At 36.7% G+C, this 26,015-nt stretch overlaps 1 protein-coding gene and 1 non-coding gene across 2 annotated transcripts in view; both read left to right on the top strand.

Moving 5' to 3' along the window:
* The first annotated feature begins 227 nt into the window (after positions 1 to 227).
* TRNAL-AAG (transfer RNA leucine (anticodon AAG)) lies at positions 228 to 308 on the top strand. The gene has a single exon. It is a non-coding gene; the product is annotated as a tRNA-Leu (tRNA).
* An 8,943-nt stretch (positions 309 to 9,251) lies between these two features.
* Positions 9,252 to 26,015, top strand: part of LOC149818877 (Regulator of chromosome condensation (RCC1) family protein) — a 51,436-nt gene continuing 34,672 nt past the window's right edge. The window contains exons 1-8 of the mRNA XM_089984089.1: positions 9,252 to 9,281; positions 10,902 to 11,175; positions 12,456 to 12,649; positions 12,731 to 12,778; positions 18,922 to 18,994; positions 19,281 to 19,452; positions 20,267 to 20,698; positions 20,799 to 20,990. Coding sequence (XP_089840215.1) covers positions 10,902 to 11,175; positions 12,456 to 12,649; positions 12,731 to 12,778; positions 18,922 to 18,994; positions 19,281 to 19,452; positions 20,267 to 20,698; positions 20,799 to 20,990 — 1,385 coding nt within the window. The 5' untranslated portion in view covers positions 9,252 to 9,281. The remainder of the gene's footprint in view (positions 9,282 to 10,901; positions 11,176 to 12,455; positions 12,650 to 12,730; positions 12,779 to 18,921; positions 18,995 to 19,280; positions 19,453 to 20,266; positions 20,699 to 20,798; positions 20,991 to 26,015) is intronic.

The following is a 26,015-nucleotide window of genomic DNA, read 5'->3' as shown; positions in this document are numbered from 1 at the left end:
ACTTGACTATGCCCGTGAATGCCTTCAAACTGGACCAGACCCACCTAAGGCCGTGCTTTGACTATCACGCCAAAAAACATACAATGAAGACTTGAAGAGTTTTGCGGGTAGGGCTGTCAACGTTCTGCGTTTGTGTCGGAACCCGAACTGTTGACTGCCAGCGGTGATCAAATGAAGAAATTTAAAAAATGCACAAATAAATTTGAAGTCATCGACATTGCAACGACGTTGAGATGGCCGAGTTGGTCTAAGGCGCCAGATTAAGGTTCTGGTCCGAAAGGGCGTGGGTTCAAATCCCACTCTCAACAAGTTTTTGGTTTTATTTTTTCTGGATTATAAATTTTTTAACGAGTCAACTATTTTTTTTTTTTTTACTTTTTCTCCAAGGGCTGGAACGTAGGAGCTTCTTCTATTCAGATTTGGTGATGGTTCATGTGTACAAGCATTTTAATTTTTATTATACAGCCAAAAATTTCTGAAAAGGCGAAAAAACCACATAGTGACGAAAACAAAATTGCATGATGTTACTATTAAAATGGTTAACCTTTTGCATCCCAATTAATCAGATTCAATTCAAATTTCTTCGACGGATCCAATCACAGGGCAGCGGTTGTATCGGTTTTGGATCTCATTATCATGTAATTTAAATGTAAGGTAGTGAGATTTGTGGATCATAGTTCGACCCGTCTTATATTCACCCTAATTATATTGAAAGGTTTTACACTGAAGTAGGTTCCTGGTATGTCTAGCATGTCTGGTCAGATCCTTATAAAAAAGGGTCAGATTCTCAGACAAGGTGGATCAAGATTGACCCCCAATTTGATGATTTCAAATTTTCAATTGGACCCGGATTAAAAAGATTCAGCTCATTTTTTGTCTAGAAAACTGAAATGGAAGGCTCCTATTGACCTTTATGGATATGGATCCAACAAATTGGACTGGTTTGTATGCTTCTGGTTTAGGATATGCTATCTTGGTTTGATTCATTTATGGCCATGAAGGGATCCCCTACACTAAATGGAACATCAGAAGTACTAATCATGCTGGACCCAAGTTGGTGAAAGGATCACTATTGGATTGGTTTGAAGTTGTAGCAGATGCAACCGAATCCAGCTCCATTACCAATACAAACAACAAATTTTTATTTTCATTATTTGTTTTCTTCAAAGCGTTGGCCGCAGTTTAGGCCAAAATGCAACATCTGGAGCGGAGAATTGGACTATCCTAGCCAATGGGTCTTGGGTCCAAATCCATTAGCTTGCCTAGCAACGGAAGGAAAGAGTTTTGCAGCTCAGTAAATCCATAACAAGGTCGAGGGAGTATCAATTCAAACAGGCCACTAAGTTCATGAGCCGAGCCTCAATCATGTTCTGGGACAGTTAGGGATGGACATTGCGCCGGGTGGGGCCCTTTAGACCCGACGACTAAACAAACTGAGTCGGGCCCAACTCTTATTGGGCTGGGATCCATGTGGGTCTGTCCCTTTGAACCTGACTACTAAACGGGCCGGGCTAGAGTCCATTGAGCTTTCACTCTGCCCCAACCTGGAATACGGAGTCGGGTCTGACACTTATTGGGCTTGGGCTGCGTTGTGCAGCCGCAGCCGCAGCCCTTCTCATCTCCAGTCAGGTACCCCACTATCCACCAAATATCAGACCCGATGTCCACCCCTAGGGACATATATGGGATCATGCCATTTTGGGTGCATGTCCCTAGTGACACAAGCAGACACGCTGACACAGACTCACATATAGCTACTATTTTAATAGTTTTTAATATTATTTTTATATTATCTTGATAAAAATATAGTATTTACTATTAAAACATCATAAAACTATGTTTTTTGTTGATTAAAAGTTAAAAAATATTCTGTCCTTGTGTCCCGTTCTCCTAAAAAATTTCAAACTTGTGAGTCGAAACTTGCATTGCGTGTCCTCGAAACTCTGTGACATAGCTAGGGACAATTACCACAATGAGTAGGGAAGCAAATGGATCAAAACCAGCTGGTAAGACCTACTTCGGTAACATGCAAGACTGATAGAGTCAAGGTTGAAAACCTACTGTTCGTGGGGGTATACACATCTCCAATGAAAGCTTAGGGCATAAACTAACATGGGTTGGGTCCCTGTGAGCCCAACCCAAGTCACTAATCAAGTATGCTAAGGGCATGTTTATTTTGATCACAGGTAATTGTAGCTATAAAAGTTTTGTCCCTGTGAAAGTGACTCACGTGTTCTCAAGCATTTACTTTCTCATGTTTACTTTTAGGTGGGTGAATTTGACTTGTATGAAAATCTATCATGTAAATATGTGTCATGTCATGTCATTACTTTAACACATTCACAACTAGGGGTGTCAAAGGATAGGGTATGACCTGATACCGACCCATACCGGATCCTATAGGGTTAGCGTTTGGTTACAAAGAACGGGATCCGATTAACTATCCAGGTTAGACTCATGAGGTATGATTATTAAATAGGTCGGGTATGGTTTATGAAATTTCATACCAAACTCAGGTTCAACCCGAGTTTTGATTAAGATCCACAAATTTTTAATGTAAAAAACTAAAAAACTTATTATTTTATCAGGTATGAACCATGTCTGGTTCATGTAATTCTTATTGGATCCGAGTATAGTTTTTCTTATGAAAAATCCAGTCATATCTGAATCTGATAACTGTATCACTTAGTCAGATTTGAATTTGGACCCACCCATTTTATTAGGGGTCCGACCCGTTGACACCCTTATTCGCAGCTAAGCATCAATGCTTATGAAGTTTCATACACCATGGGACTTGTGTAAAACTTTCACAAGTTTTGAGACTTCAACATTCACATATGAGAATCACGTTCATGGGTTGCATATTTGCAGTTTGTAATGCTCCTCTCAAAGTTTTAAAATGTGATTCAAAATCACAAGACACTTGTGAAAGTTACAAACTTACAAAGTCATTGGCATTGCAAACATGCCCTTTGTTACAAACCTTTTTTCTTGATAATGACATGAAAGACCTATCGAGGCTTTGAAGAAAATGAAATCAAGAAGGGCAGTTGGCCCAGATGATATACCTATCGAGGCTTGTAAATGCTTGGGTGAGAAAGGCTTAGAATGGTTGACAAATCTTTTTAACAAGATTTGACGCACAAATAAGATGCCTAATGAGTGAAGAAAGAGTACTTTGGTGCCTCTATATAAGAATAAAAGTGATATACAAGATTGCAAAACTATCGTGGTATAAAACTCATGAGTCATACTATGAAACTTTGGGAGGGGGTGATTGAGTATAGGTTGAGGAAGGTCGTCATGATATCGGAGAATCAATTTGGTTTTATGCCTGAAAGATCAACTATGAAAGCTATACATCTTCTTAAACAACTTATTGAGAGATATAGAGAGAGGAACAAAGATTTGCATGTTTTTATTAATTTAGAGAAGGCATACGATAGAGTACCTAGGGATGTTCTCTGGTGGACAATGATGAAGAAATATGTTTCTCTCAAGTACATTAATATAATTAAAGATATGTACGAAGGAGTAGTAACCAATGTCCGCACTTGTGGAGGGGTGACAACCAGTTTTCCTATAACGGTTGGGTTACATCAAGAATCTGCATTAAGCCATTTATTATTTGCTATAGTGATGGATGAGCTTACGAGATCAATTAAAAAAAATGTGTCATGGTGTATGTTGTTTGTTGATGATATTGTTTTGATTGATGAGCCTAGAGTTGACGTTAATGCCAAGTTAGAATTATAAAGAGAGACATTGGAAGCAAGAGGTTTTAAGTTGAGTAAGAGTAAGACTGAATATATGAAATGATGGTTCAATAAACAACGAAGTAGTGATGGGAGTGTAGTGAAGCTTAGTGAGCAAGAAATACCGGTAAATGACTGTTTCAAATATTTGAGATCTATCATTCAAAAGTATGAAGAAATTGATGGAGATGTAAATCATAGGATAAAGTATGGGTGGATGAAATGAAAAAGTGCAACTGGAGTGATGTGTGATCGTAGAATGCCATTGCAGTTGAAGGAGAAGTTTTATAGGACGGCATTTAGGCCTGCTTTACTATATGGTACAGAATGTTGGGCTGCCAAGAGACATCATATTCAAAAAATGAGTGTAGCTGAGATGTGTATGCTTAGATGGATGTGCGAAAATACAATAAAAGATAGGATTCGAAACAAGGAGATACGTAAGAAGGTAGGTGTTGCATCCATTGAAAATAAGATGAGAGAGAATCGTTTACGGTGGTTTGGACATATTCGACAAAGACCTAATGATGCTTCATTTAAAATGGAGAAATGAGAAAATATATTAGTTAAAAGAGGTCAGGGTAGGCCTAAGAAGACTTGGATGGAGATGATAGGAAAATATATGAATGCTTTGAACCTTACCGAGGACATGGCATTGGATAGAAATGATTGGAGAAGAAGGATTCATGTGGAAGACCCAGAATGATTTTCTTTTTTGGTTCATATCGCTGACCCCAATTGTTTTGGGATGAAGGCATAGTTGTTGTTGTTGTTGTGAATGACATGAATGACCACAATTGTGGTTTAGATATGTCCATGTTCATAGTGTAAAAGTGATCATGAGAGTACTGTCCCCCAAAAAAGGTTAACACTGACCACAATTCAAAGGGGTTGACAGCAAAAACATTGAAAGAATGAGATATTTTTGGTTTTTGAAAATATAGAATGGTTTCTATTTTAAAAATAAATTTCTAGGACAATAGTTAGGTTTAGGATGGTTTACTCCCTCTTCAAGTGTTTTGGATTACTCCATCAATCTCTGAGATGTCCTCGGGACCTAATATCTATTTATCTACAAAGGGATATAAAGTTGGGCCATGGGTAGGCTTTTCTAAGGGTTTGATTGGTTCCTGCATGAAAACATGTTAGAAGATGCAAAATGCATGAAATAATGCATTAGAGAATGCCTAAAATGTTTTTAAAAGTGCATAGAAGATGCATTAGAAAATGCATCAAATGTGTGAAATGCATAAAATACATGTGAAAGTGAAAATGCATTAGATGCATGAGAAAAGCTCATGAACTACATGAAATGACCATTGAGGAGACCTACTAAGTGGAGAAAATCTTTTTTGAGGAATCAGTTGCTCTCGTAATGACAATCTGATACTAATGATGACAAATTTTTGAATTTGGAATGTTTTTTTTCTCGTTGACAACAAAAAATGTGTCATTATCTAGGATTTTATTCTTGTTAATGACAATTCGTTAAGGGACTTTCCTTTATGCTAATGACACATCATCTTTTTTTGAGTTATGCTTTAAAAACTTGTCATCTTTGAACTAGGAAGGAATTTTGTAAGGTATGAATGAATTTTAGTTCATTCTTTTTAAATCAAAAAAGAATTTCGTAAGGTGCGTGTGAAATTCTCAACTTTGCATATTAAAAAATCTGCATAGTCATCCACATTCATAGTTAAAAATTTGCATAGTCATCTACAAAAATTTAAAATTTTATGTGTAATTTTTCACATAGTCAATACATAATACCTTGTCCACATTCATAATCTAAAATCAGCATAGTCATACACATAAAATTTAGTCAATATATCACATTTATAATCAATATGAATTTCATAAAATTTCTTCATTGTTTATTCTATCAAAATTTAAAAGTTATTCTATACACAACCATCAACAAACAATACTCATGAGTGCCCAGAGCTTCTTTAAACTCTTATTGTCATCCAACACCTCATTGTTCAATGTCGTCTCTACATTCACAAACTAAAGCAAGGTTGTTAAAAGCGTCAAAGCGATGCGAAACATTATAGTGTCGATGAAGCGAGGTGTAAGTATCAAGGCATTAAAGGGCAAGTATCACAACAATGAATAGCGCAATATAAAAAAAATATGTAATTATATAATAAACTAAAAAATAAGTAATATAATACATTATACTCAAAAAATAAGAATCAAACAACTTCATTCCCTATTATATAAACAATGCATTATTCTCAAAAAAATAAGAATCAAACATCTTCATTCCTTGTTATATATACAATTCATTCTCTTCAAAATACAAGTATCAAACAACTTCATTCCATGATATATGCACAATTCATTTATAAACAACTTTATCACCTCACATACATTCATTCATTAATTTATACACAAAATAATAAAGTTTAATTAATAAAAATAACAAAATTCAATAATATACAAAGTTCAATTAATATATATAACAAAATTCAATAATATATAAAGTTTAATGATGCACAAAAAAAATTATTTGCCAAGCTACAAATCACTAATCATATCACTTTAGGTGAAAATCTGAAATTTTTAGCAGCAGATTTGTTGAAAGTGTATACAACTGCTTGGATGCGTGCAAATTTTTACGTTGTAGATCATTGTTGCTGTATTTTTGGTAGACAAGATCTGACAACCAGATTTTTTGTGTTGGAGCAAGATCCCTCTCTATCAGAGTGGATCATCAAAATACAGAAGTCCAACTTTAAGCTCAGGTTCAATGTTATTTTTCTTCTTTGTGATGACATGTGTAAATTATGCTTTTTCTCTTTCTTGGTGTCATCTCATAATAAAAAATTTAATTCAGTAAAATAGACAAGTAAAATATCCAAAATCTAGGAAGGTAACTGACAACACATACCATAGACAACGCAATAAAGGGATTTTTGCATTAAAATAGACAATGCAACACAAACAACAATAACACAATAAAACAGACAACACAGCAAAAACACAAAAACAAAGAATGACATACAAGCAATGTTTCCAAGTATAAACAAAACTGAGAAAACTTGCATGCAATGTTTTACGTACCGCCACCAACTAAATCTCACATGCAAATGTCCAAAAAACTGAAAAAAGCTCGAATAAACTGGATAATATACATGCAAAAGCAAGCCAGTTGAGGGACATAACTGATAGACTAGGTAGGGTATTTTAGTTTTTTCAAATGTCCAAACCTGGTTTTCCGGTGAATAGTTTTCTATTGTTGTTTTTTCAGTAAAGAATGTATATACATGCAAAAACCAGGTTTTCAGATGAAAGCTTGTAAAACTAACCAACTAGGTGGTATCCCATGTGTCAAGCTGAAGGCCCAGGATCGAATCCCTCTGCCATAGGGGGCTGTAATCCAGTGGCGAAGCCAAGAGTTTTTCGTTGGGTGGGCAGACTTCGGGTCTCGGGGACAATGCTATGGTCTTGAAGGACGATCCATTTATTCGGATCAATGGTGGAGCCAAAAAAAATTCGTTGGAGGCACAGTCGTGAAGAGATAAAACTTAAATAAGCCTTTGAATTATATTGAAATCGATTGGTTATCAATGTAAAAAAAATCAGCAATATTTATCACAACAAATCATTTGAGATCAGTCTTGCATACATTCAGCTCAAATAAACAGCCAGAACATTACGTTGCTTTCCAAAAGCAGTTTCTAAAACTTAAAACACACAATCCAGAACCCAGTTGAATGCAGATTCTCGGGGAGTGACAGACGCTGGTCCAGCTTAGGTGGAAGCTTAGGGTGTATGTGATACCTCTGCCACGGGAAGACATAAACGTGTCAGCACCACTTGCTGATCGCTGTACTGGGCGAGTGCTCGCCACCTAAAACAAACTGTCTAAATGACAACACACCACAGACGATAATATCCAGAACAGGTCAGGTCCAACAGTAACAATTTTTCAATTCCAAGCATGCGTTATTGATCCTCGAACAAATTGCTGGATTAAAAGTAAACATATAAAACACACATAGCGGTAGGCATTAGCATACAAGAGTTAAAATAAGATTCTTTGTTTCTTTACGAAATATCGCTGGAGGCACAATATTTTTTTTTTCGGTTTCAAATTCTGGGGTGGGCGACTGCCCACCCATGCCCACCCCTGGCTCCGCCACTGCTGTAATCCCTCTGCCATAGGGGGGCTGTTGTTGGGGTTGGGGTCCGCCTAACCCCAACTTGCTTATAAAATAAAAAAACTTGTGAAACTAGCTATTGTGGCACCCGCCGAACTTGGAAAGAAGAAACTGCAGACTGTTTTCCCCAGGATTCTAAATACGTAACTGGTGTCATTGCTAAACTTGATTATTTATCAATAAACTATTGCTAAGGGTTGCCCTAACCCTAGATTTCCTATAATTTTTTTTCTAGGATAATAGAAAAGAATTTTTTTTATTTTTTATTTATAGGAAGCAAGGTTATTAAAACCGTGAGATGTAATGAACTAATGATGTAGCTTTCAAAAATATGAATGGGGCGTAAGTCTCAATATTTTTGAGGATGAATATTAAAAAATATAAAGATAGCAACTACTAAAGATTAAGTACTTCATTAAGTCTATAATATAAATAGATAATAACCATTACAAATAATCATCAAAAAAGATATATTGCAGGGTTATGACTAATTGAAATGCACAGATCTTGAGTTGGACCCTCGATTATTCCCTTAGCAAGGATTTCATGCACAACGAATCTGAACTTGCACACGTTAGCTGGATTAATGTTATGTAAAACACAGTCTTCATGTATATCAAGTATTGGTTCGTGACTATAATAAACCGTCACACCAAAATCAGTAATCTTTTTCTCATTCAGCAGATTTAGTATCATAAAAACGCATATGTTAGGCACCTATCTTACAAATACCAGTCATGCTTTGAAAAAATTGTGGTATCAACATGGTATTTTCAAAGGTCGATATGTTGTTGAAAAAATGTGATAATTTAAAAATATCTCTTAATTTAAAAATAATGCCTTATCGAGATATTAGCATGTTAGAAGTACTTTTAACAAATTTATATTATTAAATTTTTACATATCTATATATGCCTAAAATTTTATTAAAATACTGTATTTTCATCATGTCCAGTTTGTTTTGGTCACAACTGTGATTATTATCTTTTGATTGTTGGTCACAAGTTCACAACCAGCTTTCACATGTTAAAAAAGTCTCAACTTTTTTATAATTGCTATTTCAAAATCACAGACTATATATTTTCATGTTTGTGATTGTGGTCAAGAATCACACGGCAAAGCTGTCTCTGAATTTCCCGCGTCCAGATTTTCTCGAGAATGACATGGCGACCATTCTCGGGTCCTGGGAAGGTCCGGGTCGGACCCGGATGCAGAAAACACGCACCACATGCACTCCGAAACCGGTGGAAGGTTCAAGAGAAGTGGGACCCGGTTTCTCTGCTATAAAGCCGCACGGAACCAAACACCAAAACCGTTGAATCTCCCCATTCGTTACTTTTTTCCCGGCGATCGCTCTCAGGTGCGCCGAAATTCCTCCCTCTCTCTCTCCTCGCAATTCGATCCTCTCATTGATTCTTCGCCACCATGGTTGTTCCTCCCTTGTCTTTAATGGGAATTCTTCTTCTTCTTCTTTGTTTTTTAGCTTTTGATTGAATCTGTGTGATTGTTTTTTCCTTTTTGTGGAAAGATTAAACGCCAATGTTGCGGATTCTCCAACACCGAAAACCCTGATTCGTCAAGCAATTCGTGCCTTTGAATTATCTTCTTCTTCTCTTTGATTTTGTTCGTTTATGTCTGATTTTGGGGTGCCTGGCAATAAAAACTAGTGAGGAACTCAAGGAAATCCTATTATTGAAATTGGTGTTGGGGATTTTGTATGGATTCGTCACTTTCTCTGAAGTCGCTGGAGCTAACTGATGAATGCGTCTGTTTCATCGTGCTATACTGTATGTATGTTTCAGTTGTTGAGAAGGATTGCCTCCTTGAGAAAGAAACTGCTTATTTCCTCGCGAGGAATTTGTCTTGCCATGTTTCTGGAGTTTGTGGTTTCTGTTGGATTTTGGGATGTTTATGGTTTTAAGAATGCTGGGATCAAGTTTTATGATTGTATTAGAGTGGGACGGAAATTGAATCACCGTCGATGGTGAAGTGGCAACCCTTTTTTTGATTCTCCTTGATAGAAAGGATAGATATTAAGAGTCTTGCCGACCATCCGTGCTAACCCAACCTTCTAGGTGCCTGACTGCCTGTAGGATCAGCAATTGTGTGTGCGTGTGCGAGCACGATGTCTGAGTACGCTCCTGACAAAGGAATATATCTCCTTATGGTGGTCATCCAGGTGATAAATATAGACCTATCAAAATCATTGAACCTGAATTTGTTTAGTTTAACTGACAATCTTTGTGGTTCTCAAACACTTCACTGGTATTGCTTGTGAAATAAAAATTGCCCTTCAAAGTGGGCAAAACTGACAGAACAAGTTTCAGAGGTTTAATGTTGCACAGCAAAAATGTCCAAGATTTCCCCTCTCTTGATCGGTCCATTGTTCTGGCTGTTGACCTTATGACCAAAGCACCAAAGTATGTACAAGGAATCAAGTAAGGGGTAAAAGAGGCATAAGAATGACAACTAGATAGGTCTCTGTAGAACGACAACTAGATAGGTCTCTGTAAATCGGTATACTGGTTATGATGATGCGCCTATTGACAAGGAACAAGTTGATGAGGCTTACCCTTTTCCAGAAAGACATACTAGCATCTTAAGCCTGCAATGATATATTGACATCAGGACTGAAACGCCTCAATGAAGACATCAGATATCATATAGTACATAAATACAATTATGTTAATAAATGTTTTAATATGCAATATGCACATAAATGTTGTTCCTTTGTTAATTAAATGTACAACTTCGAGGATCAGTAATACAAGTGAACAGCTATTCTTTTCTAATACAAGTTTCTGATAGGAGGAAGATACAAATAGTCATGATCTCTCTCTCTCTCTCTCTCACACACACACACACACACACACACACACACACACACACACACACACACACACACACACACACACACACAAACACAGAAAAACACACATTTATTGATTTTTCTTACTGTACTTTTATGTTAAATTGGCAGATGGATATTTCTAGGTTACTGATGGAGACTGACGATGTATACTTTGACTTTCAAACTCTAAACCTTCCAACTAAGAGTGCAATTTATGTTTGGGGTTACAACCAATCTGGGCAGACAGGCAGGAAGGGTAAAGAATGCCACCTAAGGATTCCCAAGAAACTCTCTCCTAAACTATTCAAATGCAAAGGAGGGGTAACAACTCGATGGCTAGATGTTGCCTGTGGCCGTGAACATACTGCAGCTGTTGCTTCAGATGGGTCGTTGTTCACTTGGGGTTAGTCATTTGTTTTCTTAATCCTTTATTTAGTTTGTTGTTAACACCTTGTATACTAGCCATTCTCTATAAAGAATAGAACAGGTATATTTTCCTAGATATGTGGCTCTCTCTTCACCCCCATTTCTTTGTATTGCTTCTATTCTTCTCATATCATATATGAATATTTATGAGCTTCTGAGAAATTGTATTTATGGATCTAGTTTTCTATATTATATTTGCCCAGACTGCCTAGACAAGGGCAGTTCATGCTGCTGCACTTCCATTTGTTGTTCAGATCAACTCCATTTTCATTAGCTCATTAAACTGTATTTCCAAGTATCCACAATTGTAAAGGTTTTGTAGGTTGGTTAATGAGACAAATATGATTGTAGTACATTTTTTTTCCTTCTTTATCTTCTTTATTTTATTTGTCACGTATGCATAATTTCCTCCTTGTTGCTTTGTGACCTTTTAAACCATGTATCTTGTTGTAGATATGTCTGCTTTTCTTTTATGCATTAAGCCAAAGCCATTGGAAAATTGGCGAAACTTGTTAAGAAAGCTACTTAGAAAACCAAGGAGATCTGATTTAAGGTTATCTGCTGACTGAGAAATGGAAGATGTGGAAAATTGAAATTCTGGAAGAGATGGATATTCTTTATGTAAGTCATATTAGAAGGTGTTAGTGTAGATGCCCTAAATTCAGTGGACTATTTCCCCCCTTAAATTTGTAAGGTGCGATCCTGATTGAGTTTCACTGTGTGCATAATACATCACTTGTTTGTCTATTTATGTGTGTTCCATCTCTTGGTTCTGGTAAACAGAAATCATAGCTTGGTATTTATAGATTGTTCACATATGCTTGACATTTATCGAGATTTATTACCTTTTTTAAATTATAAATATGAAGTGGCTTATTGGTTTTGTACTTCCTAGAAATTATTGCATCAACCACAGGTTAAGAATCCAAACTATGTAACTGTTTTTCTGTCATCATCCTTGTACATGGATGCACTTAGTGACAAAAAGAACAAGACAAATTGATGCAGTTGCAATTTTATGAGATGTAATCTTTAGACTACATGAGTTCCTTATGTACATGTTATGACATGGTAACAGTAATGTGGCCATACAGTGATGTCTGTCTTTCTGGATGTTCATATATTTGTCATTCTTCTGAACTTAATTTTTCCTTTCTCTCATCCCCTGTTTCCATCAATATGAAATATTTTATTGTTCCAAGGTCTTAAAATTTGTGTAATATCATATTAACTTTGTTGTATATCTAACTATTTTAGGTTCAAATGACTTTGGTCAGCTTGGAGATGGAACTGAGGAGAGAAGTAATCATCCAAAAAGGGTGAAGATCTTGCAAACAGAATATGTGAAGTCTGTCTCATGTGGGGCCCACTGTACAGCTGCAATTGCTGAACCTCGTAAAAATGATGGGACACAGCCTTCAAGGAGGCTATGGGTTTGGGGACAAAATCAGGTCACATATCATTTCTGATTAGTTTCTTTGCATCCGTTAACTTGTCTTTACTCGTAATTGTGAACCATTTTTCTTTCACAGGGTTCAAATTATCCACGTATATATTTGGGTGCTTTTACTCCAAATACGGTATGCCAACTTTCCTTTGGCTAACTTTGCGCTCATCTCATTGTTGACTATATTATGAAACAAAAGCTCAAGGTTAACCTTTTAGGGTGTAGATCCAAGGCTTGTTTTATTTACTTTGCTTGTATACATTCTATATTTTTTATGGAAACTATATTTAGCTTAAAGATGTTTATTGGATGATTATTTGTCCGTGTTTAACTGAATATTTTATAATTGTATTCATGATATACGTTTCACATCAGAAGTAGCCAAAAGTATCTTTTTCTTCACCTAGACTTCCGTGTTGCTATGTCAATACAACTTAAAACAAACTAATTGAAAGTTCAATGTATTATTTAGTATCATTTAGGAATTATGTCTTATATGTATCTTCTTTTGTGTAATTTCTGATTCTTTTTCTTGTGCTATAACTCTTCATTTTTTATTTTTATGTAGCTTAATTCTTTATTCTTTGCTTTTGTGTTGTGATTCTTATTAGTAGGGAATTATCTACCCACTACCTTAAATCCAGAAAACTATTGTATGTCCATCCCTATTGGCCAATGTGTGGTTTGCCCAATTTAGCCATCTCCACTCTTCCCATCTTCTGTTATGTCATTCCTCTTTTATTCTGTTACTTGTTTGGTACTATATCTGGCAATAAGCAATGAAAGTATGCTCACTGAATCATGATTTTCTTTTGTTTTTCTCCAACTTGTTCCCTTCTTTCCCATCCTTTGGATGTTGGTTCTTCTTTCTCTATTTCGTCTTCTTTATATTTATGTCATCTGTGTAAATCTTCATTTCTATCTCTTTGTCACTTCTTTCTTTCTTCATCATTTCTTTATCTTTAAACCCTCAACTGGCCTTCTTTATGTCTGACTTGGTTGTTATTCAAGAAAGAGGGAAACAGTCAACATATACAAATATATGTTCTGCTAATTGTTAAATATCTGCTTTTTCAACTTCTGAGTCTCATTGGTAGTTCTTTTCCAAGATCTTAAAATTTTCAAACACTACTCCTAATCTTAAATTTGATTTTTTTTTCTTCCTCTTTTAATATGCTGATAAAGTGATGGCCTTGACCTAATTCATGAACCCTTTGACAACTTATTTCCAATTTTGATAGGTTGAAGAAAAAAATGGTGTCTTTAATATCAAGTCCAAATTTAATGGGATATTGTCATGGTTCTGATATTTTGCTCTTAGATTTAACAAATAATGATAAATGAAAAATTTGTAACTTTAAAAATACGAACTTTGTATATGGGCGAAACATATCTGTCAGCGGATATCAGATCTATTATCATGCAGGTCTGGCTCAGGATGCTATTCGGTACAGCTTTGATTGGTTCATCTGCAACATTGAAACATAATATTTCTACGATCCAATTGTTGAGTTGAATAAAATGAAAATTTCAATCCATCTGTGACATTGCAGCATCTTATTTTTCTGCTCTAAAAGTTGAAATGAGTAGAATGAAAGTTTGGAGACTCCTCAGGGAACTTCTGCAGTTTTGGTCCTTTTGGCATATGTGAACTAAATTACCTGCAATCATCGAACAAGTTGCTGCAATAGGAAGTTCAATTTTTAAGAAGTCACTTTGATTCATATTTTCATCATACTAAGCATCTGGATGACAGATGCAAAACCTGGTTTTCTGCAAACTAAGTTTGCTGAAAACCAGATCTCTAAACTGTTTGGATGACCCAAAATCTAGGTTATTGGTCATCAAAAACTAAAAAAAAAATAGAAATAAAAATGGGGCCGACTATTTTCTGGCCAGCCACCAGCCGGAAAATGGCTGGCCAATAAAAAATAAAAAACATTAAAAAAAGACAGATTCAGCTGGCTATTTTCCAGCCAGCGACCAGCCGGGAAATGGCTGGGAAGCTTTAAAAAAAACCCATAAAAAGGGACTGTTTTCCGGCCAGTTACCGAATGGAAAATGGCTGGACTAGAAGAGGCCATAGTGGGTGGATGAAGTTTGAGGAATAGGCCACCCCCGATAAACCTAGTTTAAAAAACAGCCCCCCCCCCCCCCCAAGCTACTGATATGAAATAAGCAAAACTATAATAGATGGCCACTAAGGGCTACAAGAAATCACAAACACAAAGTGGGCATTGATGGACCAAGTACAATCCCACAAAAGAGATACACAATAACACTTCACAAGAGAGCCAAAAGTAAAAAAATATGATTGTATTGATTCACAAAATGTTTAGACAAGCATTAACATTACAAGGAAAGGATGTGCCTTTAAATAGGCACAATACAATGCACATGGGCTAGTGGGCTGTTGGACCAGCCCCAACGGCTATTTGGGCTGTCCCAACAGCTACATTTGATAAAAAACAAAAAAAATAAAAAATAAGAGAAATAAAAATGAACATTTACATAACAGCCCCTAATAGGCTGACCCTATTACAAGAGTGAAAAGACTAAAATACCCCTATATATACTATATTTTATTTTTAACACCCCCCTTAAACTTACGGTGAGATTACTGAAAGTTTGCCAAAGAGAAAAAGAAATCGTGGTAGCGGAAAAGCTCTAGTGAAAAAATCTACGATTTGATATTTAGACGGTACATACGGCAGAGTAATAGTCCCCTTCAAGTGCTTTGTTCATTCGTGAAAAGTATGATTGTTGGCAATGTATATGACACTTTTGTCATCACAACATAACTTTGAAGGTTATGAGACATCAACTCCCATATTAAATATTGTGCAAGTTATTGCATCAACCACAGGTTGACCACATCAAATAATTGTTCTCGTTAAGCTTGAAGGAGATGACAAAAAACTCTCTTTCACTCATGTTCATGAACAAGGAGATAATTCTTCTAGGAGGAAGAGGATGATCACCACCAAGAAAGAGGCTTAATAAAAAATTTTCAAATTACAAGAGCCCAAGGCTCTGATACCATGAAATGAAATAAGCCAAACTACAATATATGGCCACTAAGGGCTACAAGAAATCACAAACACAAAGTGGTCACTAATGGACCAAGTACAATCCCACAAAGGAGATACACAATAACACTTCACAAGATAGCCAAAAGTAAAAAAAATATGATCGTATTAGACAAGCATTAATTTTACAAGGGGAGGATGTGGCTTTAAATATGCACAATACAATGCACTTGCACATGAGCTGGTCCAACTAGCTGTTGGACCAGCCCCAATGGCTAGTTGGGCGATCCCAACAGATACATTTGATAAAAAAGAAAAAAAAAACAAGAGAAATAAAAATGAACATTTACATAACAGCCCCTAATAGGCTGACCATATTACAAGAGTGAAAAGACTAAAATACCCCTATGTATAATATATATATCTATATCTATAGCTATATATATTGTTATATATATTTATACAATAACAACTAAACTATATTTTAACAACTAAGGTTACCATAACCTGGTTTAACACCCAAAACCAGGTTTGGGTGTCATCCAAACATGGCCTAAGATGTGAGAGACACATTGTGGAAGTTGCTTATTTATCAACACTATATATGAGAGTAATTTAGGATCCTAGGCAACTACATAATCAAAATGCATATGAGAGAAGGTAAAGGTGAAAGTTTCACTGCATCAAGAATATTATGCATGTTAGTAGTAAGAAGGATTTGTAATGAAATGATAAGAGCTCTCACACCTCACAGAAGGAACATAATACAACTAAAAAATGGGTTCAATCACACAAAGCCACTAAGGGCCAAGAGCACATAAAAAATAAATTAAATTGAGTGAGGAATGCACAAAACATGCATAGCCTCAAGAGGGACAAGTCCCTATTTATACACATCAAGAGAGGGCATTAAGGGCCCATAGAGCCGTTGGGAGGGCCCCAACCAGTGTTTTAAAACCCGGTGACTCCTCACTTGGCTCGTCCTTGAGTGACTCAGCCAGGTCATGTTAACTTTATTTTATATAAAATATATAACTATATGTATATATTATCTATATTTTATAGTATTTTACCAATATATTATATATAATATACATTATATGATATTTTTTATAATATATTTAATGTAGAAATGTATTAATACATGTATAATTATATTTATATATAATATACATAATATTTATATTATATTTTATATAATATATGTAATTATATATGTATATATATGCATGACTAGCCCATGACTCGGCCGAGTTTTGTTAAAGCCAGGTCACACTTGGTTTTTGACCTGGTGACTGGGTGATCCAGGCTGAGTCAACCGAGTCACCGGGTCAACCCGACGAGTTTTCAAACCATGGCCCCAACGGCTCTATTGTCACAAAGACCATAATTCCCTTTGCAAAAAGCAAACAAGAAAAATACAAAAATATAAAAGGAAAAGGACTGTTCTGCCCTTAATGGCCAGACCCTATCACACAAGTGAAATTACCAAAACGCCCCTAGATGATATTTCTTATTACAATGAAGAAAAGTATATATATATATATATATATATATATATATATATATATATATATATATATATATATATATATATATATACAAGTTACAAATATACATGAACATATTCTAACAGGTATGGTCCATAAGATTGCACCCATTCCATGTATGTGTGCATATATACAAAGAAGGTATGATGAAAGTGAGTCAAATGTCTAACCCAGACCCATCCTGTATGATGAGGCATGGGGGTCCATTTTCATTTTTAGTTTACTTCTATGTCACACGGATTCGGCTAGGGAGGTGCCGCACCCGAGTCGACACGCCCCGACACGGGTGCGGCCTCGGACACGGCCTGGACTCGGTCAACGCCGAGTCGGACTCGGTCAACGAGTCCAGGCCGAGTCCGTCTTAATTTTGGACTCGGTCAATGTTGACCGAGTCCAAAAATGTCCATTTTTAGTACAAAAAATAAAAAAAAAGATCTTTTTATATATTTTTTAAAAATATATATATATAGCATGAGTCTTAAACATTAGGCCCAGAAAAAAAAATTATTCTTAAATATTATCATTTAATTCTCTCTCTCAATCTTAAAAGCTAAAAAATATTCATCCACGAGTACCAACACTTTTCATCCACCAAGTTCTCTCTCTTATAAAAGCTAATAAATTCTCATCCACGAGTAGCAACACTTTCTCATCCACCGAGATCTCTCTCTCTCTCTCTCTTTTTCAAATCTAGCTTTGAAAAATTAAAAGCTTTTAATGCTTTTAATTAATGTTATGAATTTTAGCAAAAGATATTTAATGCATTTACCAGAACATGCTTTTAGTTAATGCTTTTAATTAATACCTTGATGATGTTTTATTCCCATGGTAGCTAAGACTCGGCTGAGTCAATGATAAACTCAGCCTAGTTTGGTTCTAACCCAGTTATACTACTATTTTAACTCAGTTAGTTGAGGATCTGAGACAACTTGGAAGAGTCACGAGCCGAGTCCAAAATTTATATAGACATATGCACACATTGGATATATATATATATATTTTAAAAAAAAAAAAAAAAATATATATATATATATATATATATATATATATATATATATATATATAGCCGAGTCCCCGTGTCCAAAATTTTTAAAATTGCGCCGCACCCGTGTCGCACCCGCACCCGCACCCGCACCCGCACCCATGTGACATAGGTTTACTTGGTTGAGGGAAATTATCATGTCTAGATTTGGTTCTGGCTTCAGATTCAGCCCCTTCAGGTGACTCCAACATGGTTTTGAATCCAACCTGTTAGAAGCTTCCCTATGTAAAAGCCTGGATCTTATCCATTGTAAAGGTTGTTTTTGCCAATTAAGAACCAAACTAGATGAGTATAGACCTCATTCTGATCCAAATCAATCACATTTTGCCTGCCCGCAGATGTGAAACTACCATCATCTAACACCTTGCTCTTTTATCCCTATAACTTCTGCTTCTACTTCTATTTGCAGTTCTGTCTAAACATCTGATTGCTACTGCATTTCCTGTTAACAATTCGATGAGTCCTAGGAGGGCTTTTTTGTCATAATGATCTATGTTTGTCTGAGATTGCTGATGTTGCTTCCTAAATTTTCCTTCCAATAGGCAAGTATTTGTGTCTTGAGCACATTGTCACATCCAAAACACTGTGGTTTGATTTGCTAATAGAAAAAAGTCTCTTTATAAGCAATGGCTAGAACTTACATATTCATTTACAGCTTATACGCCAAGTTTCTTGTGGAGCAGTTCACGTGGTGGCTCTATCTGAAGATGGCTTGCTGCAGTCATGGGGTAACCATCAAGAACCCTCAAAGCACCCTATCATTTTAGTTATTCAGTAATTATATACTATGTTTCATGCTGCTAAACTTTACAGTCTGGTTATCTTTCTGCTTTTATTATCTCCTATTTTAGATGGAAATTCCTCTGAGTTCACCCAAAGAAATGCACACTTCTAACTGTTCAAGTAAAATCTTAGTATGTACTTCATGTATTGTTTTCGCGTTGTTTAACATCACTTTTTTAATAGTTTCTTGTACATTGTTTAATCAGAATGTGTTATGTTCTGATACACCAGGCTACAATGAATGTGGACAGCTTGGCAGAGGTTTTACATGTGAAGGATTGCAAGGGGCTCGAGTTCTAAATGCTTTCTTAAGGTTTCTTGATGAAGCCCCTGAATTTGTGAAGATTATACGTGTGTCATGTGGGGAGTATCATACAGCTGCTATATCGGAGGATGGTGAGGTGTAAGTGATCTGAGAGGATGTTGATAATTGGAGATGAAATTCTTTCGCTAAAACCAAATGTTTATAGGATGACTGGTTCTTTCCACAAGACAAAAAGACTGACTTGGTTCTCCTAGTGTAAAAGTTTTTCCATGTAAATAGTTTTGTTAGTAAGGGAGATCATAGGTCACAAATGCAATGAGAGCACATTATCACCACTTGCATTATTTCTTTCCTGAATTAATTCCACAACTAAAATAGTAACTAAGCCTGTATAGCAAAATATATGCCACTGCATCTTAGAATAGAATAATTATCCACCACTGTTGAAGGATGCTGCTTCTGTTACTTTCCAGTCTATGTCAGGGCATATAAGCTGTTTCTTATATTCTACTTTATGCCATATTGAACATGTTAGATTCCTCTCTGTTTCCATTCTTTATGCTGATGATTACTTCATTTGTTGCATATTGACTGAGTGTTTGCTTTTGGGTGGCCATGATCTTCTCGCTTTTCTCTGATACCAAGTTTTTACCTTCTTCCTCTTTTATCTTGTATATCTGTATGAGGCACAACTGTAGTACATCACACATGTTGAATTTATTAGACTTGAAATGTGAAGAAAATTAGAATAAACTGTATTTCTTTTTACACTAGCTACTTTAAGGGTTAGATGGTATGTGGATCTTGTTTTAGTGAATGCAAATCATTTTCATTCCCATATGAATGATTTTTTTAAATTATAATTTGCATTTTGTGCTTTCAGTTATTGGACTTACAGTTCATTGTGCTATTCTGGACTTGTCATCTCTAATCTATTTTCCATATATTACAGATATACATGGGGTCTTGGTAACATGGGACAGCTTGGACACTGTTCTTTGCAGTATGGGGATAAAGAGCTGTTGCCTCGGAGAGTGGTTTCCCTTGAAGGGGTTGTTGTGAAGGATGTCACGTGTGGGGGTGTACATACATGTGCTTTGACAGACAAGGGTGCATTATATGCCTGGGGTGGTGGGCGGGAAGGCCAACTAGGATTGGGTCCTCAAAATGGATTCTTTTCTTGTCTTCCAAATGAGACAGAAGCCTATTTGCTAAATATTCCAGCTCTGGTGGTGCCATCAGGTGTTCAACTTGTTACATGTGGGCATTCACACACACTGATTGCTATGAGAGATGGGAGTATTCATGGATGGGGCTATAATAGCTATGGTCAAGCAGCAAATGAAAATTCTACATATGCTTGGTACCCATCTCCTGTAGATTGGTGAGCCGGCCGTCTTGACTTATGTTTGAAAATGGTATATACTGTTCCCATTCTTTTTGCATTCTGCTCTGTAAATTTTACTTCTCTGTGTACTTGATAGGTGTGTTGGAGTAGTGCGGAGATTGGCAGCTGGGGGTGGCCATTCAGCTGTGTTAACTGATGCATATTCTTTGAAAGATCTGTGTGAATTCAATCTTGCTGATAGTGTTACTTTGTCAAATGCAAATGAGATTGAGGATATTGCATCTAGAACTGGATCAGATGCCTTAGCACGCCTTTGTGAAAGGTTGAGGTAGTGCTTCTTTTTAAGCTCCAGCTTTGGCCTTTTTTTATGATGGTTGTAAACATTTTCAATCTGATTACATTTCATGTTTCAAGGAACTCTATCGTTTGGTTTGTCTTCAAATTTATTCATTGCTAATTCAAAGATTGGTGGTGGGGCTTTTTACTAAAATTCAACATGGTGACCTGATGGTGCGATTCTCTTGAATCAGTTTATTGCTCCACTGGCATTTTGATGTTTGATCGACAGTGGCACTTGGGCGTAGACATGGGCCAGGATCGAATCAGGTCCATGTTCGAGGAAAGCATATTTCTCTTTCAGGCTTGGCTAAGGCATGGGCTTACGACCAGATAATCCTATACAGAATGCTTGACGAATGCCGGGCTGGATTTATTTAACAGAATCTGTTCCTAAGCAAGCATGACACTGGAATTCTGACGTTTGATCGACAGTGGCACTTGGACATGGACATGGGCCAGGATTGGATCAGGTCCATGTTTGAGGAAAGCATATTTCTCTTTCAGGCTTGGCTAAGGCAAGAGCTTACGACCTGATAGTCTTACACATAATGCTCGATGAATGCCGGGCTGGATTTATTTAAGGAACCAAATCTGTGCCTAAACAAGCATGGGTACTTCTACTAGGCTCCTGTACCCATGTGGTGCCTGTACCAGTATTGGGTACTCATTGCCTTCGTTAACTGGGCTTCAAACTTAGCAAGACCCATTTAATCCATCTTATGATCCAATCAATTTCTAGTGGATGCTCGTCATGGGAAGTGCCTGTTGTTAATTGTATGTTTGTTGATCATTATTTGTTATTAACTATATACCTTTGCTTATCCCAAAAACTATGCATAATTGAGTCTATAACTTTGTATCATCCTGCAAAATGTAGCATAATTATGCATTTTTGCATGTGGGTTTTTATATACTTATATATGTATTTATTTATGTACATATATATGTATATCCATAGTTATTGTTGAGAAGTGTAATATGGACTTTACTATTCAGTGTGCTACCCCTTCTAATGTACATGTCATTATAGGGGTACTATTGTATTTTTTCCTCAGTTGTGGGGCTGTAGAGTCAACCATTTTTGTCCTGTAGTGCCATAGAGGGATAGACCCTCATATATTTTGTAACCATTCATTTTGTATCTTAATGAAGTTGTAATGAAAACAAAGTGTGCACAAAAGCAATGCCATTTAAGGGCTACAAGAGAACAATGGGTGCACAATCTCAAAAGCCACTAATGGGCAAAATACAAAAAGCCACAAAGGCATACACAAATCACTCTCAAAGAGAGAGGGCACAAATAAAATAATAAAAATAATTTATAAAATGCTTAAGGAAAGTATGAAATGGAATAGGGACAAGAGGTCCCTTTGTACAACAAATAGAGCTGAGGGAGCTCCCAATAGAGTCGAGCTCCCAACGACTGTAATTGTAGCTGTTGGGATGCTCCCAACGACTCTATGGTCTAATGACCATAGAGTCCCTAGTCTTTAGTAAAAAGACAAAGAACTAAAAAAATAAAAGAAAAAGTCAAAACTGTTCCTAGAGGACAGGACCTATTACAAGAGTGAAAAGGACCAAAATGCCCATCTATAGCAAAAAAAGTATAGTATACATACATATAAATGTATATGTACTCATATACATAATCTCTCTCTCTCTCTCTCTATCTATCTATCTATCTATATATATATATAGGGTAAATATTGGCTACTAATGAAGGTAGGAAACTAATGAGTAGAAATCACTCTTTTCTCCAAAAATTCCAATTTTTTATAGATCAAGAATTACAGTTGCGATCTACATGTTTTTTTAGTAGGAAACTTATTTTGAATCGTGTGATTATGACAAGTAATTAGGTTTTTAAAGGAGTCCAAAAATCAATAGCGCACAATGTGCCAAAATTTCATAACTCAAAAGATCACATTTTTACACCAGAAAAGTATGATCCAAGGCTTGATCCTTAGCAAACAAACCATGTTGAACACATCTATGTGGTTAGATTGAGTCGATGCAACTTGCAACTATGATTTCTACCTCATTAGTTTCTTGCCTTCGTTAATAGCAAATATTTTTCCACACACACACACACACACATATATATATATATATATATATACACACACACCGAAAGTTTGCCTAGAAGTAAAAAAAAAGCAAGGTGATGATAGGACTTTGATAAAAAAATCCACAAATTGATATTGTAAAGTGACATAAGGGAGTTCAATAGTGCCCTTCAGAAATTCTTCTCAAACATAATGACAATCCATCTCTATGTGCTTTGTTCATTCATGGAAGGTGTGGTTGCTAGCAATATAAATTGCGCTCTTGTTGTTGCATCACATCTTCGATGGAGTGGAGATGATGATACCTATATCTTTGAGCAGACTTCTTAGCCAAACAATTTCAGTAGTAGTATTCAGCTTCAGTGGAAGACAATGCCATTTTCTGTTGCTTCTTGCATCTTCATGATATAAGCAAATCACCATGAAATACACAATATCGTGTAGTAGAAATACGATCATTGGGGTTGCCACCTCAATCAGAGTCATTATAAGCAATTAAACTAAAAGATAAAGAAGAGGATAAGAAAAACCCTTTTGTTATTGTCCCTTTTAAGTATCTAATAATTTGTATGACTGCCGCCATATGCACTTGTTGATGAAAATTTTGAGGTTGGGAAAATTGACTTACCCAGATTCGCAAAATCCTTTTTAGAAATGTGGGGACGCCATATATGAGTCTTGACCATCCTTTGCCCAAAGGAAAGATAAAGTCCGAACAAGTTTTTCGATCTTCGTAGCTTGAATCACACTGTCTCGTATTTAAGTATGCAAATAAAAATCAAATATGTATAAGCACTAATTAAAAGATTAAATAAAATCAAAATAAACAGATTAAGGATCTGAAAAATACCTTTTTCGAACTCAAGGGTCCGTTTAGCACCTCCGCATAGCTACGAGGGTTCTTCAATGACCTCAGGACAGAATGCGTGCTAGGCTTGAGTAGGCTTCTTCTGCAGGGCCTACATGTAGGTATGTGATTTTCAGATGATCAAACTGTATGGGTGAGCCCCTATTTATAAAATTTCGAACAAGATATAGATTACCGGATTTTCTGGATTTTTCAAATTTGATCTGAGTCTATCCCAAATGGGGATAAGACTTATCCAAAAAAGTCCTCTCTAAAAAACACGCAGAAAGGGGAGGATAGGGACAGATGGGGATAAGCCAAATGGCTTATCCGCTTATTCGAGTCATGGGACGACAGTGTTTAGCCATCCCAACCTGGACGGCTAAAGGGTTTAGCCGTCCTATATCCTGGACAACACAGGTTGTGTCGTCTACAATTCTGGATGGGCCCCAAGGATGGTCATCCCAATCTGGACGGCCCAGTTGTGTGGTCGTCCCATCCTCGATGCAGGCACGAGTTTGCATAGGGGGAAAGAATAGGCAGGGCGACACAACTCTAGTGTCGTCTAGGACAGGATGACACCACTTGCAGTGTCGTCCCAACCTGGCCTTAGACGGGACCATGTGGGACGAAACCACTGCAGTGCCGTCCCAACCTGGCCTCAAACGGGAACAGGCGGGACAAGTTGGATGACAGGGTCTATCTTGCCATCCAGGACAGATGGGAGAAGATGGATGGGATGGACGACAGGGTCTGTCTTACTGTCCAGGACGGATGGGAGAAGCTGGATGACATATCTATTTTGCGATCCATGATAGATGGGATATGGGACGATAGAATTGGTTCTGCCATCTAGGACAGGAGAGACAGTGATGGCACAATCCATGCCGTCCCATACTCGGAATAGGCCAAGGACGCCTTGTCCTAAGGCATGATAGCCTGACTGATGGGCAGAAGGCTTGTCCTGGGGGACGAAGGTCTGGACAGAGGGACGATACACAATGTGCCATCCCAGGATAAATGAACTTTCTGGGGTTTTGGGCATTCTGAAAATTTGGGTGTCTACAGATGCCTCTCTTTGTCATTAATCGAATGTGATTCGATTTATGATAAAGAAATAGACATCCCTAAATTTTAAAACATCGAGTTGAGATCATGCTTATTTTCATCGAACAAAGTCGGGGCAATGTTGGAGACCATTGGGTTGTGGGGACCATTTGGGTCCCGCCGAACGAGGTCGGGGCAATGTTTTTGGAGGAAAACTAGGTTGCCAAAGACCATGATTGGTCTCACTGAACGAGGTCGGGCCAGTTTGAAAATCACTGGGTTGTGGGAACCGTTTGGATCTCGCCGAACGAGGTCGGACCAATATTTTTTGAGGAAAACTGGGTTGCCGATACCATGCTTAGTCTCGCCGAACGAGGTCGGGCCAGTTTTTAAAAACTATTGGGTTATGGGGACCGTTTAGATCCCGTCGAACTGTAATGAAATATGCGAAAATACAAAATGAAGGCCTCTAAGGGCTTACAAGATCATAAACACAAAGTAAACATGCACATATATAAGTTCAACTAAGGGACAATGCAAGAGCACAAAGGCACAACACAAGCACTAAGTGCATTCAAGACATTAAAGAACTAAAGAGAAGATCACAAAACATAAAAAATATTCATCTTATTGAGCATGAATGCTTAAGAGAAGCATTAGGAAATGAAAGGGGATAAAATGCCCTATTTATACCCATATAAGAGAGAGGGAGACCTCAGTAGAGCTGTTGGACTGTTCCAACAACTATAAATATAGTTGTTGGACTGTTTCAACAGCTACAAATATAGTTGTTGGATTGTTACAGTAGCTCTATTGACTAGTCAACTCTATGTTGACTAGTCAAAAAAGAACCCAACAACTCTATTTGGTATTTGGCCAAATAGTCCTTATAAATATAGAAAATAACAAAAAAATAAATAAAGTAAAAGTACTAATGTGCTCTTGATGGGCACAACTTATTACAAAGATTGAAATGACTAAAATACCACTTATGGGTATTTACCTATTACATCATTATAAATAAAATCCAAATTATGGGACATGATTTTTCAAA

The sequence above is a fragment of the Nuphar pumila genome, chromosome 13 (assembly GCF_984573655.1).
Source record: "Nuphar pumila chromosome 13, dmNupPumi1.hap1.1, whole genome shotgun sequence".
Classification (NCBI taxonomy): Eukaryota; Viridiplantae; Streptophyta; class Magnoliopsida; order Nymphaeales; family Nymphaeaceae; genus Nuphar; species Nuphar pumila.
Note: the sequence above shows the minus strand (reverse complement) of the source record. Positions and strands in the feature narration are given on the sequence as shown.